The 16,573-nt window shown below is 44.9% G+C and overlaps 1 protein-coding gene across 1 annotated transcript in view; it reads right to left on the minus strand.

The window, feature by feature from the left end:
• Positions 1–16,573, minus strand: part of col4a1 (collagen, type IV, alpha 1) — a 40,521-nt gene that overhangs the window by 21,386 nt on the left and 2,562 nt on the right. The window contains exon 2 of the mRNA XM_030081064.1: positions 240–293. Within this exon, the coding sequence (XP_029936924.1) occupies positions 240–293 (54 nt within the window). The remainder of the gene's footprint in view (positions 1–239; positions 294–16,573) is intronic.

A 16,573-nucleotide genomic window follows, 5' to 3' on the forward strand; every position in this document is an offset into this window, starting at 1 on the left:
ACCCAGGCCCGGCTCACACTGAGCTGTTCACCCATTAGTCAGAACATAACAAGCACCGTGACAGCTGCTTATAGCCTGCTATGAACATACAGAACCGGAGCCTCACACCGGACCAGGAGCCTGAATAAAACACCTCTGTACTCTCAGTCATCAATGGCAGGCTGAGTTATATATTTAATATGGAAGAAGTGCTTGATGACTGATTGATAGCAAACACAAGAAATGGACAGAAGTCTCACCTTTGCTCCTTTCACACCACTGCAATCGCATTTCCCACATGATGCCCCGCACCCCTGGAAAAGAAGAAAAGTAAGCGTCAAAATTAATGATCAAATGATATATCACATAAAAGACAACCATTTTGCAGTTATGTAATAGGGACTTAGGTTTGTGCTTGCAAGATAAAGCGGCGATAGTGTGAAAATGCCACTCTTAAAGCAGCAGTATGTCCACTAAAGAGACTGTCTGGATTCAGGCCTTATCTTTCATTCTTCCATTCCACTCATGATCCGAGAAACATAATAAATCCCCACTGTGAGCAGTAAAAGACTCCTAAAATCAGATGCAGATACCATTCAAAAGACCAGGTGCGTTTTTTATTAGCTATAGCAAATTTTGATTTGACAGTATACATTTATGGATGGCTGCACTTCATCAGAAATGTTTGAGGCACCCAGATGGAGTAAAATGTAGTTCACTGATGATGTTGTTGACAGTAGAGAGAAGCATCACACTGCTTTATCATTTCCCGTAATCTGGCTTTTGCTAAGTCAGACCAAGGGTCACGTTTTGACTTTGTAGCACTGCAGGCATGCAGCAGGACATTTATGCAGCTGGCCTCAGTCCTCTCAGTACATCTCTCCACCCCCACCCCTCCTCCTTTCCTCTCCTCTGGGGTCTCCAGAGGCCAGGGCCTGGGAACTGGCCTGCACTGCCTTCTCCTCCGACGCTGCCCTCCCTCCTCCCGCCCTCCGTCAGCCAGCTGTTGCTTCACTCACGTGCAAGGCGTTCAGCCAAAAGCCTGTCGAGGCTCAGAGACTCTGGAGGCACGGGCAGAAAGTACACACCTACACAACCCACATCAGTCTCTCCCTGTTTATCTCTCCCTCTCACACACACACACAAAACAGCTATCCTCTTTTTCCTTTAATAACATGATCAGACCTTCCTGAAATAGATGCACAACCTCACACACTGTTGACATAGTACAAATTGCTCAAAGCTACATCAAAAGCCGTGCAATACTGATAATTAATTGATACTAATTGATACTTATCACTTATGCACTTTATTTTGACACATTATAACATGTATATTTGATTGCATTGTGTTAAACAGGCCTTCTGCTGTCTCAATAAACTGTTATTGTAATTTTGAACTGTTCTGAGTCAGTTTGTCACCCTGTTTATCATATATCATGCTGCATTTTTAGTCAGTCTACCCAGATGTTATGCAGGAATTTGCATTTTAAGCTCTATTTATATATTTTCAGTCAATTCTTTAGACTATTGCAATGTTTTGTGATACAAGTTGTATCATGACCCATGTATTGTGGGGCCCTCAGTTCTGCTATACATTATCTGTGCCTCAATTTTTACCGTCTCTCCCTATTTTCTCTCTCACACCCCCTTCTCTGAATTACCTCAGGATAAATGAATCAATATGGGGCTTCTAAAACTATGGGAAACCATAGGAAGCACAGTTTCCACTCTTTGGACCTCACAGCCTGACGTGCCTGTCCCAGAGCTCTTTTTCTCCTCTATAGTGTATTGTACATGTGTGGCCCACTACATCATGCCCACTCTGCTTCTCTCTCACCCTCTCATTCACTCCATCTCACTTCACCACTTCTCATATGGTTTCTAAAGATTTTTTTTTTTCCGGTAAGATTGATTCTAATGTGCCACAGGAAAACTGCAGGAACACCTGCTTCACATCAGATATGTATCACAAGACAAACAGAGGAAAAGGCACACCAATTCTGAGAATGAACTACATGTGGGTTTCATTACAGCAAACACGCTGGCTCACGGCAACATTGAGCTCCTGCTGCTGGATTAACATTATTTTTTTGACCATTCAGCAAGGGAGTTAAAGCATGCTAATGCAATGAGGGAACACGCTTGTATTTTGTCAGCACCACTAAAGCGCTTCACAGCTGCTCATGGTGAAGTATTTCTTAAGTATTTCCTCCGTTCACCTGTTGCCCTCTGTCTGTCTAAGCCTTGTTTCTCGCCTTCAGTTTTCTCCATCCTCTTGTTAGACACAACTTAGCTGAGCAGACATTCCAGTTTGTTAATAGCATGACCAAGAAGCCCAAACCCCACACCGACACACTCAGGGACACTTCCTTATGCGTGCGTGTGTGTGTGTGGGAGTGTGTAATGTACCACTGTGATGTCAAATGCTGGATCTCTAAACATTACACACTAATCTGCAGGTAGATCAAAGCAGCGCTGCCTTCTTTGATTCCTCCAGTTTGTTTTCTTTCCATGTCCGTTATGCATCTCCATAAACCCAAACAGCAGATGGGAGTGATGGTACAAAGACGCAACTGACATCCGCACAAAAAGAGCATCCCGCTAATGACTCTTGCTGCCATAGAGAGGACTGCTGTCTGATTTGGTATCTGGGCCTTGGAAAAAAGGGATCTTAAGAGGGTCTTATCACAGTTCCCCAGCTTCTATTGAACGATGGGGGTTATCATCAGTTGTAAGACATGGCAGGAAACCATTTCCATCTTTTGAACCAGGGATTCTCAACCAAAACCACTTCAAGTCCCGCCTATCCATAAATATAACGAGGAAAGGCCCAGATGAACAACAAATAAATATTTCAAAGTCTTCTGGTGTCTATTTTCACTCTTTATTGGGTTGCCAATTTTTTTTTCCTTCTTCCTCCATTAGTTAGGATACAGAATGTGCAAATTTGGAGGTGAAATCAAAACCATGGTCAACTACACAAATTTGCGGGCCAATTTCCAAACAAGGTAGTGGCCCACAGCCAACCGGTTGAGAAACACTAATTTAAACCATTTCTTTGCACCATGGAGGTGAAAGGTGAATGAGGGTGATTTGCACCCAATCCCAGGTTGAAATGAACGTGGAGACTTCAAGCACGGTACATGGCATGCACATGTGTGATTTTTCTGGAGCATAAAATGTGAGAAAGAAAGGTGGTGCGAGGGTTTTGTTATGTGCAAGCTGTAGGTTGGCAGGAGTAAAGGCATTCTCCCCAAACAGCATGATACTCCACAGACTAAACAGAGAGCGAACAGACTCGAAGCATGAGCCTGACGCTGTGCAGTGCTGATTGTTACTTACTGTCCACTGTGAATATACACTGGCTGGTGAGTCGCTGAGCTCTGGAGGATCTCCTCCAGATCGAGTAAACACCTGCAGCAGACAGCCTCACGTGTCTGTGGACAAGTGTTTATGTCCTTCCTAACTCTCTGTGGCTGCGTGTCAAATCACCAGACTTTGAAAAATGACTATGACGTTGTGTGCTGGTACAGTGTGTACGTTTACTGGGCAGTGTGCAACCCTGTATCTTGTCATAACCGTGAGGAAATGAGCGTGGGCCTGGTATACTGTCTGATAGACGTGAGAGTGGCAAGCGTGTTGGTGTGCATTTGTATGTGTGTGTGTGCTAGGACGGTGCCATTGCCAAGTTTGTGGCGTGGCAGTAAACAGAAGCACGTGCACAGGCAGAGCACTGGGATTTATAATGGAGACAGATATATCTGGGTACCTGATATCTATATTATGTGTCAATGATGTCTGGGGGCTACGTCAGTCCGAGCCTCTTCCCAAAAAAAGTCTAATCTGTTCACTGGACTTGTCTGACATCACCAGAGCTGGGGTCCTCCCTTAAGTTTGTGCAGGGGAGCTGATGAGTCATGTTTACTCTCCAGATTACAGGCCATGGCCAGCGAGAGATACTGGTCCACAGATCCTGACGTTAACACAAACATACATTATATAAACCAACGGGTGAGCATATGAGGTTGTTGCATAACTGGACTGTAACAGAGAGAGATGGTCAGCGTCGAGGCATTGCTTTCCATATTTCACCTTGGTTTAGACGCCAGCTCCAATCGATGTCACCTTATTTGACAGGAAAAAAGGCCAAGACTTGTGGGAACACATTACTCTAGTTCCCCAGGCTGGTTGTATTACAACATGCTCAAGTGTTTTCCCTAGTCGTGGCTCGGTTCTCATGGCTTATGATGAATTTTTGTTTCACAAAATCTTGGCATCTGTTGTCTGTGGGGGCTTTTCCACAGTCAATCACATCATTATTTTGACCACACCCAGTCAAACTGTGTTCCTGACCTTGTGTTTCTCATCAAAATCCCGTCAACTCAAACATCCTGCCATACCGTCGAGGCATCTTTTATACCAAAGTAAATGAGAGCCAGAAAGAAAAAGAGGGTATTTGTGCAATTTGGTGCTTTTGTCCAGGCAACAGGATTTCCCCTAAACCACACAGAGGGTTTCTCTCTTTACAGACATAATGAAAGTGATAATAAAAGCCTGTCCTCTAGCCCTCTGAGGCTGTGTGACTCAGAGTCTTTGTTCTCCTTACCAGAAGTAGATCAATACATTGTACAGTTGATATATTGTATCTGCCCACCAAGGATGCCTGATGTGCTTTTTTAATTTAGCACGGCCATGAACCCATTCATCTTACATGAAAGCAATTACAATATTCACATGATTAGCCTGGACACAGGTTCCATACCAGCATTACAACAGTACTGACTTTCACCAGGCGGGGGCAGCAACATTCCCCACACTGGAGTGCCTCATATTGACAGCACATCTTCAACCATCAAGGGTTATGTTCTTAGGAAGCGGTAAGTGTTTTACTATATACTTCCTTCCATGTTAATGTCAGCTGGAGATCGCAGTGACATCTGGACAACGTCGTGTTGCAGCCGAGAGCAGTGAGGGCCGCACTTTTTCTGTAGAATACCACAAAGTTCCCAGCACATTCCCGTCATACCCTCCCACTACTTTTGACATATCCCACAAACCCCTGGAGCATCCTGGAAAGGCTTGACGTCTGACCTGCAGTAACACGGAGCCTGATGTGTGGGAGGCTGTGTCATTCCAATCAGCGCACACACACACACACACACACACACACACACACACACTTAAACAAACACAAACGAAAACCAGATATGGTGATTAATCCTGATGCTACAGAATAACACCACACCAACCTTTATGGCATCTAAAGAAGGCAGGGCACATGTGTTAAAATGAAAAGTGTAATGCTGAATGTATAGTAAGTATGACCTGATTAGATTAATTCCTCTCCCTCAGGATACACACACACATGAATGAAAGCACAAAGTTAACAAATAGTTAATCACCAGCTTTTTTATGCATAACTTGTGAATATATTAAATGTGTATGTGGTAACAGAGGTAAAATATCTGTTTTTATATATGCAAAGCAAACTGAGAAGCCATTTCTTTTTTCTTTTTTCTTTTTTTTACATTTTCTGGTTTGCATGCACAATGGTTCATGGCATTTTTATCTGACTGCTCTTATCAGGGAACAAACGCTGCGGAACACTGTTTGTTGCTGTTGTTGCTTTCAGAAACAAAAACACGAAGTTTTCCTGGCCAAGCAGTGTGAAAATCAGTGGGCAGCTGTAGAAAATGGCTCAACTGCATTCCCTTTTTCCTTTTTATCTGCCCTGCCACGGGGGAGCAGAGAGGAGCCTTCCTTCCACACTGATATGGATTTCACACAGAGGGAAACCACAGAGATAACTTCTCTAAGTCAGCTGACCCGTTTTAACGTATTTATCCAGAACGGGTTTTGCTGAGCAATGCTCTGACACACATCCATACCATCCAATAGAAAATATCTAGGCATGATTTTACACACATTTCCCTGTTGTTCAGCTGGACACATTTGGGATCTTTGGAAATTTTGGGATCTCAACTAGAATTTAAAATAAAGTTCTGTGGGTTTGAGCAAAGCCCAGCAGTGTAGAAGTGATGAGCCAATTGATGAGACCGGAAGGGTTTTAAACATCAATGAGGCTCCTGAGCAATGGAGAGAAGAAGAGATTCACACCAGCCGCTCTCCACCTCACACATCTCCGTGGTTTACACTATGACTACCCTTTCCAGTCAGCTGTTTCACCTTGACGTCATACAGGAAACTGTAAATGTCACATAATTATGGCTACTCTATCAACACAGGCGTCACCCCCCAAGGAAAAGAACAATAGTTTACCATAATGTTGCGTCACTCTGTTTAGTGTTTATATTTCAGCTCTGTGTTTTGGGCGTTCGGTTGTTTTGGTTGATTTTGAGCTTGCTGCTGTAATTGCTCTTAATGACATCCGAAGAGACGTGGGTTTGCGTCCAACCGCTCAATATTGCGCAACGTCACTAAATTAAAAGTATTCATGAGCTTTTACACAAACATCTGGGCTCTTGTGTGGACTGAGTGAGTCGCACTGCAGCCAAAGAAATTCAAGTAGAGTTACTCAACACGTTCACCTTAAGTGATCGACAAGAGTCTTCCCAGCTCCTGAGTCACTCTACGATTCACCCCACTTCCAGTGAAGGCTAAAAATGCTTCCAGGCCGTGGCTACATGCACCCCCGTTATCAGCCATCAAACAGGATCCTGCCCAAATACAGTCAGTTTACCATAGTGGAATAAGACTAGCTGCTCTAATATATTTAACCTGTGCATGGAACCCCATAAAGACCCGCTCATGGTGTTAAACCGCACATCATGGCTTCCATATGGGGACAATCAGGATTGTTTTACTCCATAAAACACAGAAGGATCCTGGCAGCAGGCCGTACTGAACCGGTCTCATCCTCTCCAAGGCCAAATGAGAAAGTGAATCACTACTGGAGCGTCACTGACAGCACTAAGCCTTGAAGTAAAGCACATGGTATGTAAGCAACACGAACACGTGCACACAGTCAAGGTAAACACACACACACACACTACTTCTAGTCAGAGAGGATAATTTATGTTATTAAAGTACAGTGTCTCAGTTTTGACTCATCTCTGCTTGCCTGTGGTTGTGGGTATTTATTGGTGGTTGCTGTATGGTCAGTAAGTTCACAGGTACTACTGACCGCAGCCATGCTCTCCCCACCACAGCCCTCGACTACACCGTGAAACCAGAGTGAGACTGGGCAGGCGAACAGTGAAATGATAAAAGACGAGGGAAGAGGCGAGACATATGCTCTGTCTTCCCACTCAGGCTGGACGTGCCGGGTTGAACTGGGCCGCTCTGACATTCCTGGCCTTCTCTGGTACTGAGAGGTTGAGATGAGTAAATAGGAGAGGAGAGGAATTCTCTGTCTGACTGCCATACTTGGAAGACGAGGCTGCTGGCGCATCTGTCTCTGTAAACAGAGTGAGTGTGTGTGCGTGTGTGTGTGTGTGTGTCTGTGTCTGTGGGAGCTGCACGTGTACACACAGTGAAATGGCACACCATGAAACAGCGTTTTTTTTAAATTGCCAAGTCAGATATTAAAGTTAGAGCCAAACCACCATTTTTTCATGAATACATCTAATAAACTATAATAAAAAACAACAGGACTGGGTTCTGTAGCCCCTCTGAGCCGCATTCCCTACTTTTAATACATGCCTTTAAAGTATAATAAAGCACCATTTACCATTTTTAGGGGGAAAATTGAGCCCCAAATCAGACCACAATGCAAAATCTAATATTGTGGCTATGGCAAGTAACAGCAGTAGTAAAAACACAGTTGGGAGGACCTTAAAATATGTGAGGAGATGGGGATTCTATTGCAACCAATGATAAAATAGTATGATACATATTTTTGCTGGCTAAACTTACAGAAACCTTAACTAATTCCCAATTGGCCGCTCCACAGCCAATGTCTAATCTCATTTCTCATACTAACATACGAAACCTCTGAGATACACAGTTGTACAACTTTGAGAATCCATAGACTGACAGAGCACAAGGCGAGAGTCATACTTAGGTATATGGTATAAGTAAAATATGGCCACAGGACTATGTTTTCTGCCTGCTTTGTTTAAGGCCTGTTGTAGTGCTGATTTGCTGAGACCATCTCGATGTAAAACATGCCCTAATTCGGCTGAAGGCATCAGGTACTCATCTTCGGTACAGAAATAATTTAGGGCTTCTGTAACCAGAAGCAGATGCATCTGCAGAGAGCTGTTCTTACACACGCTTGTGCACAAATCATGCATGAGAAAAAAAAAAAAAAAAAAAAAACTCACCCGAATGAGCACAAATATACGGACAAAAGCAGACACAGTGAAAATTTCTCAAAGTACAGAATGGCTACCTTAAGCTACAGTAATCACCATGAAGACAAGTCAAGGATTTATGCTTATGTTACCCTCGAAAAGGTATTTCTGATGCAGTACATGAACTGGGCAAACAAATGCCTCTGCTCCAAGAAACATGTGAGAAACTGCATAACCAGAGAGAGTGGTCTGGTGTCAAAGAAAACATCCCAAACAAATGTATAAGATTGACTAAATGTCTGCTGTGAAGCCCAATATGGCAAGATGTGTTTGGTGAAGAAAACACAGCCCTGAGAGGCTGCGAAACATGTCAACACACATGCAACATAAAACAGAAACACTCAGACATCATCAGCGTGTACAGAACCAATCAAGTCTACAGTCCATGCAGGAATTTTCTCATGCTGCCTTTAGAGAAAATGGAAAAATTGTTTAAGGGAATTTCTCAGGCCTCGCTGACCAACATAATAGTGTGTGTGTGTGTGTGTGTGTGTGTGTGTGTTTATGTACTGTACATAAAGTATGTGTGTATGCTTATATAGGAAGCGTGGAGCTGTTTAATTTTCACGTGCGAGCCAGATGCCAGGACAACTGCAGCTGCTAGAGACCAATGCAGAAATCCACAAGTCATCGCTCACTCACTCAACACTTTGAGAAAAGCGAGGTGTGAGAGAGTGAGGCAGAGGAAGAGCGAGCAAGGAGAGAGGGAGGATGTGTGGATTGGACTGTTGCCAAAATGGCCGATAAATCTCCATTGGTCTGTTAAAAACAACTGCATTACAATTCATTAAGAGTCATTTCAGGGTGTAGCATCAGTGATGACAGCAGGCCGCCTATTGCTGAGATGCCTCCGAGCATATTGCATGGCACAGTCACACTTCCAATAGATCCTATACAATCTGCTGTGGATTACAGAGGTCGGTGACCTCTCTTAATCAGGTAGTCTATCTGCACCCCCCTCTTGACCAGTCACATGACCCGTACAGGCTCATCCTGCTGACCTTTAACCTCTGGCCAGGCCATTAGAGGGGATTTAGAGTTTCAAACAAGCTACTGAGTATAAGGGTCATCTTGATAACCAAGCTCTTCCTCATTTTGTGTGTGTGTGTGTGTGTTTGTGTGTGTGCATGTGTGTGCCCCTTCTCTCCAGAATGCCAGAGCTAAAGGTCAACTTGTTAACAAATTAAGAGAGGCTCCTACTAATCTTCTGGCTATAGAGGGGACTTTCCGGCTCTAACTGGTGCACAAACACATGCACACACACACATACACCCACATACACACATGCACAGAAACCCATACAGCTATACACACACACACACACAGTACACCCACACAAACGCTTGCACTCCACCCAACAACAACAGCTGATTGAAGGCTTGCCCTGAAGCTGGCTGTGTGTTTGGGATAACAGAAGTTCTTCAGTCCCCGAACACGGGAGACGCTCGGTCTGTCTACTGGGAAACCTTCTGCAGCTCGTCTGTCTGAGGCTGAACAAAGAAGGGTTGGCCGTAGTGAGCTGTGAGATTTATCCTGCTGAAGCTGTGTTGTCCCTGCCAGTGGGAGAGATAGGGTTCTTAGTTTCTGTGCAAGGCTCTGTTCGCGTGCCCACACATCCACTAATTTGGGTGGTTATTGTTCCACATAGTAAAATGAAAACATTCCTCAACAATCCCACAGGAACAAGTCTCGGTCCAAGTACCAATACACACAAACATCCCATCGTCAGTTCTCTCCCTCTCCACTGCTTTCTCGTGTTGTCTTTCTCTCTCTTTGCAATCGTGCATGGTGAAAAATGCTTGAAATTGCCCTAAAATGAAAATTTGACATACGTAGAAGACACAATTGGCTCTTTTTTCATTGCCAACCAGTCTGGTATTGGAGCAGAGAGACAGAAAATGTGGTGGTGGGAATATGGAACAAGGCAGAGACAGAAAGGGAGAGAGAGAGAGAGAGAGAGAGCAGCAACAACAATAACTTGTAGCTTGTTTTCTCTGAGAGAGAGCCAGTTGAGTCCATGTGAGTGGCTGCTGGGCTGAGAGACTCTGCGCAGCTCAGGTCTGCCTCTCGCCTCTCTGTGAATGTGCAGCGCTGTGCCACAGGATGTGGGACTAAGGAAGAAGGAAGTCATTCTTTCTCTATGGAGGAAGGCCTCTTCCTTGCCTTTTATGCTCACAAAGGCAAGAAGGGGCTGGGTCGGCCTCGCTTCTCTCTCAAGAGTGTTCCGGTATCTGGGAATAGCGTCGGCACGTGAGGACAAGGAATGACCTCTGTGACTTAGCTGGTACAAACCACACCTCAACCGCCCCGGCACAAGATATTCCCACGCAGTCTTTCTAATTTCACATGTGTTATTTAGCTTGTTTTAATCTGTCTATATAGATTTATTTTAAGTATTTATTTAGTTTTTAGACCACAAGTATCTCCCTGACAGATGGACAAAATCCAACGTTAGCATGAGAGAGGAAGCAAGAAAAAACCTTGGCCCAATTTTGCTTTCACCACCAACCTAATTAATCCAGATATAACCATGTACATACAAACATAGATTGCCCTAAGGATTAATGCAATCTGTACACCCATAATGAGAACTGTCGAGACGACTGGGAATTTTATGTTAAAAGTATGGCAGAAAAAATCCTGCAGTCCACACAAAACACTGCCTTCGCTAAGAAAACCTAAACACAACAGAAACCAGCATGGCTTTGTTTCAGGGATTTGCAAGAAACACAATGGTGTATTTTGGCGATGGAAAACCATCTTACGCACAGGCTATTGTTTCATGGAAGCATCTGGGATATGCGTTAGTAATTCAGACCAATAAGTATCGCCCTTCCTGTCAATCACCAGGCCGACTCTGTGAGTGTAAATGCCCTGGAAAGAGACAGCACTGTGATTGTGCGTACGCTGTGTTCCACATCCCTCATAACAAAGTTGTGTGCACTAGTGTACATATGTTGATGTTGTTGGTTGCCACGGAGACAATAATCCCCCCCGTAAAATCATCATCTAGGGCATGGCTTCATAATGACACACAGTGGGCGTCATGTCATACATAATTAAGCCGGTGTTGAGGGAAGCGTGGATAAGTGTCTGAAGGGGAGGAAACAGGCAAATTCCAAGAAGAGGGAATTCCTCATCACTCCCAGCCACTTCCAAGTCTGTATAAAAGGCCTAAATGGGGCCTTTTACCACTGGATCCATTATCATACCATACACTTCAGTTAACTGGTTGCCTGAAAGCTATAGACAGAGCTGCTTTCTATTGTTCTCCTGTGTGTCCTTATCAGGCCTTATCTCCCACATCACCATTACATCGCTGCTATTTTAACTTATGGAGAGACTGTAACTGCTCTGGGGCCTGGGGTTTGTTGCTGGGCCCAGAGCGACGCTGGGCTCTCCTATCAGTTAAAAAACGCCTGAATCCACCCTCACACCGGCCTAGCTTTGCATTGAGGGACCAGCAAGATAATGCAACGTACTTCTGCCAATGTGAACCACATCACGTGACCAGCCTCGCTTATTTCCTCCTTAAAAGTTATCTGATAAAAGCTTTCTGGAATTCTTCAATAGAGCAACGGCTAAGCGAAACAATTCACATTGTGCAGAAACGACGACCGAGCTCAACCTCCAGCAGCGACATGAAAGGCCAACGCTGGAGCAGATGAACAAAGCATCTGTTCTTCCAGGAAAAGCGGCTCAATGCTCTAGGTATGGATACGTGAGTGCGCTCAGGTCCCGACTCACGTGACAGAGTGGGAACCCACAACAGAGATCTGCTCTTTCTATCAGTCCTCCTCTGTGAATTTAGCACCGCGCCCACCAGCATGTCTGGTAGAGATGTATAGTAACTCTAGCTGTGTTTGGATGGAGAGAGTGGGCGAGGGAATGCGAAGCGCAGGGCACAGACGTGAGTTAAACACCGGAATACACTGTCATGTTCAGCCGACAGAAATGAGAAACGCCGCCATTCGTCTAATTCTCAAACTAGATAGAGACATATAACGCATATACCGCGTTCTGGCATGAACATTAATCAGGTAACGTTTACTGGGCTAAACAGGGAGCATGTGTCTTTCTCATCTGTGCCATCACGTGTTAATGTGTCTCCAGTAACTCCCTTTTCAACACTGGTTTCATTCAGCTACCCTGTGTCCAATCACCTCCATCTGCACACACACAGACACACACACACACACACACACTTCAACAGTTCAAGAGTTCAGTATTTTCAGGGCTACTGCCGATGATCTAGTCCAACACACACCAGGTACCCGCTACATTCTGGGTTCAAATAAATCAAGCTCGAGGTTCTTTTCAAAAGTCATCACCGTCACACCCCTTTCTCCCGGTGTTTCCTGTCTCTTCTGTACCGTCACACAAAGGCAAAAACGCTTTGAAAAATCTGAAACAAACAAACAAAAAAAAAAAGTTCAACATTCCTGACAGTGGAGGGCAGCAGAGCTGGTTGAGGGGATCCCAGAGGTGCAGAGCGAGGACAGGGATACAGTGCGTGTCCCGGGGGAGGAGGGGGTTGTTGAGGGTCAGGAAGGAAGTGAGAGCATCGGCCCTCTGAACCCGAACCGCTCGCCCCAGCCTCAACCCATGAGCTCACTTTCTCTCGAATGACCCCCTGACCTCAGCGCACGTGAGGTTGTGTGTATTCGTTACTCAAGTAGCAACACACACAGCAATAACAACAACCGTGCGATGTTTTATGCTGAAAAGAGAAACAGGAAGAAGAGGAATGCAGTCTTACCTCTCCACCTCCTACATTTGTCAGATATCAAGCAAGAAATCTTCATTTCTTCATTTTTTCCCTTAATGTAATCAAATAAAATGGTCTATAAAGAACAAATGTCACTGAAACCAGACATTGTGTGTCATGCTCTGTGCTGACGTAGGATCTGTCAGTGCACACAATGACAACTGGGTCAACATTTATAATCAAAAGTGTTTTCACAATACTTTGTCCCCTTGAATCCTGATCAGTGTAAGTGGTGTCTTTTTTTTTTTTTTTTTTTTAGGGTTAGGGTTAGGTTTTTTTTTTTTTTCGAATTGCCAAACCCAGTCCCCGCAGAGTGTGATATTACCCAACTGAATGTGGTCAAAAACTTGCCAATGTAACTTCAGCTCGAGAACAGTCAGTCCTGCATGGTAACACACAAGAGGGCCTGTTCATTTGGACCAACTCTGGTTTAGTCTTTATTTGATTTGAGTGGATTTTTATAGAAGCAAACTAACAAGAATTCCGTTTTTGAAGAATCTCTAGAAGCAAAATAATGAGAAACAGGAGAGCTCTCCTGCGCTACGACCTGCGCGGAGCAAGATGCAACAAAGATAAGGCATTATCTAACCCTCACCCTGAAATATAAGCAGGAACAACTCATTCAGAGGCCCCATTATTTTAAAGGTTACCTCTTCCTCTGTCCCTGTCTGAGGCAAATTAATGACGTAAAGAGCAAAACTGATGAGATCTTCAAAGATCTTCAAAGATGTGTGTGTGTGCGAGAAACAGCGAGCGAGAGAGAGAGAGAGAGAGTTAGAGGGAAGATAAAGGCACTTTTATCACCAAAATAGAAATGGTGCATGACTAATGTGGATTTTGATCGTTGCCATGGGGATGCTCCGAGTTTTTCCAAACACATAAATACATACAAACGCGGATAGACAGACACACAAACACACAAATGATCATATCATTAGAAAAACACACCTGAGAGCCAAAGATTTCTGTTCCACACACACATTCAACTACGCATCTGTAGTTCAAACACTGATCTCTTTCTCTTTCTCTCTGCACATGCACAAATCCACATACAGCCATGCCAGATGCAAGAACTGTACTGTACTAAACACAAACACAGACACGCGGAGTCGACACAGACGTAAAAGTACGTCCCCTGAGAGGCTCGCATATGACAAAGTAATCAGGAATTCACATCCTACAGAAACCCTAAATAAACATAGTTTCAAGACATATTTACTGTATTAAGAGAAATATGTTTTGCACCTTGATTTTGGTCCTTTACTCACAGCGAGACACTGAAACTATAACCTCTCAAGCCAAAAAAAAAAAACTGACGAGACAGAGCAGCTGAAGGATGAAAAGGCCAAAACTTCACTGTTTACTTCATGGGGACTGATACAAAAACACATCGAGTAATAAATCTAACGATGCCATCATCACTGTCTTCATTATCCTCCGTCCAGGCTCAGTGGGGAGGTTTGGCAGCAGGGGGCAGGAGAGCAGGTCAAGGCCCAGGGAGTGAGACTAACAGATTTGCTACGGGGTATCATCCCTGGCTCCGACCTGCATTCCTCACCCGCTTCTGGGGCTCATAACCTCATCGTCTCCCTCTTTCCTCCTTCACCCACTCCTCTCATCTCCCCCTCACTGCCCCAGCCTGAGGGCGGCAGCAACTCGCTCTCTCCCTCCACCCCTCCCATCACTCTCCTCCCAGCTCCCTGTCAGACAGATATATCCATTACACCATCGCCAGCCAACCCATGAATGACATTTATGACTCACACCAATTTCACAGTCAAATTGTCACCGAAATTTCATGTCCACAATCACAGCTGACCCTCCTGGGCAGATAACTGATCTTGAGGATAATGCACATTGTCAAGTTGATCTCTGGAGTCAGTTTGGTACAATAATACTGCGCGGCTAAAGGGGGGTTTTGTCTCTGAAAAGTAGAACGCAGTCGCAACAAGTCAGCCTGAAACGCCCTCATGAGGATCCTTGGACCGTGGGGAATAGAAAGGAGGTTTATGGTGCTTAGCCACCATTAATCCTCTGGTCGCTTGGCACAGACTGGGAACACACACAGAGGATCTCACACACACATGCACAAAGTGGGACATACCTGCCTCACTGTTTTGAGTATTAAGGCCAGAAAAGCATTACCTTGCCACCCAGGAACCCCCTATCAAAATACAGAGACACTGACACAGACAAACTCTACTCTTCCAAATGTAGGCATTTTTACAACACCGGGTCAGGGTTCAGGTAGGTCATGCTTTCCCAGGGTGCACTGCTTGGTTGGTGGCCAGTCACAGTGACAGGTTCAGCTGTCGTCTCAGTGGGGTTTTTGGGGTGGGTGGCGGGGGAAGACTGCAGGATCAGACCAGCTACCAGCCTCATTGTTGTAAGTCTATGTTGAGCGCCAGCCTTTCTGACAGAGCACAAAGTCTTTAGCGTAACCCTCAGGTCTCAAGAGACAATCCTCACATGCACACACACACAAACACACACACACACACACACATCATCATCAGTGCAGTGGGATAAACAGTTGTTAGTGCTGTTTCCTCCGTTTTGGCGTCCTGTTCCTCCTCCCTTGGGATTGTTCTGGAACATCATGGCCAAGCAAGGAGGGGCAACTCGGCGGCCAAGAGGAGATTGTCTTTATTTCCCACCAGCTACTGCCTTTCTCAATCCCTCCATCCCACACACACGCACACATTCTGCCCAGGAATCCGCTAATCTGCCCATCCTCCTCCTCCTCCTCCTCCTCCTGTAGGAACCACTGGTGACTCACTCTGACCAGACTTAAGGACCGCCAAGGGAGAGGAACTTAATTCTGTTGATATTATATACAACCGAGGAGAGATTCATCACGGTGGAGAGATTCATTCAGGAACAAATCATGTGATAAAAGCGAAGTGGAGTGAAGGTCTGCAAAAATCACTGTTTTGCTTCTTCACTTTACCTCCTGCCCTTAAAGTCAAATAAGAGGAGGCAAGATTGGTTAGAGCAGGGCAGGGTGATCGTACATTAACTTCTCATTACAGCCTTCCTCAAGTCAACCTGACCCATACGCAAATACTTCCATGCTTGTGTGTGTGTACATGCATGGTTTCCTGTGTGTTTATATATTCATTCTGGCCTGAGGTTAGCGTCACTGATTGTAAGGGAGACCAAAACAGGAGGCTCCAATTGCCAGTGAAGGTCACGTCCCTCTGTATATGGAGACAAAGAAGAGATAAACACTCTGAAGAGCCTTGCCTAGACATCAGCCATGCCACTGATTGCTATCACTAGACCTGCACTAATGTAAACGCACGGTTTCAGAAGCAAGAAGAGAAGACGCTATACTGTGAAACAATTTCTTCTTGGCGCCGCCTATCAGCCTCGTATTAGCAGGAATGTCCTGAATATGACAAAGGAAGAAAGGCCCTTCTGTGTGGTGCTAAAAGAGAATGTGGTGACGGGTCAGAGCGTCTGTCAGGATCACAAACTTCCTGTTGTGGACCTCCCATGGGTGGATG

This window comes from Myripristis murdjan, chromosome 21, assembly GCF_902150065.1.
Source record: "Myripristis murdjan chromosome 21, fMyrMur1.1, whole genome shotgun sequence".
Lineage (NCBI taxonomy): Eukaryota > Metazoa > Chordata > Actinopteri > Holocentriformes > Holocentridae > Myripristis > Myripristis murdjan.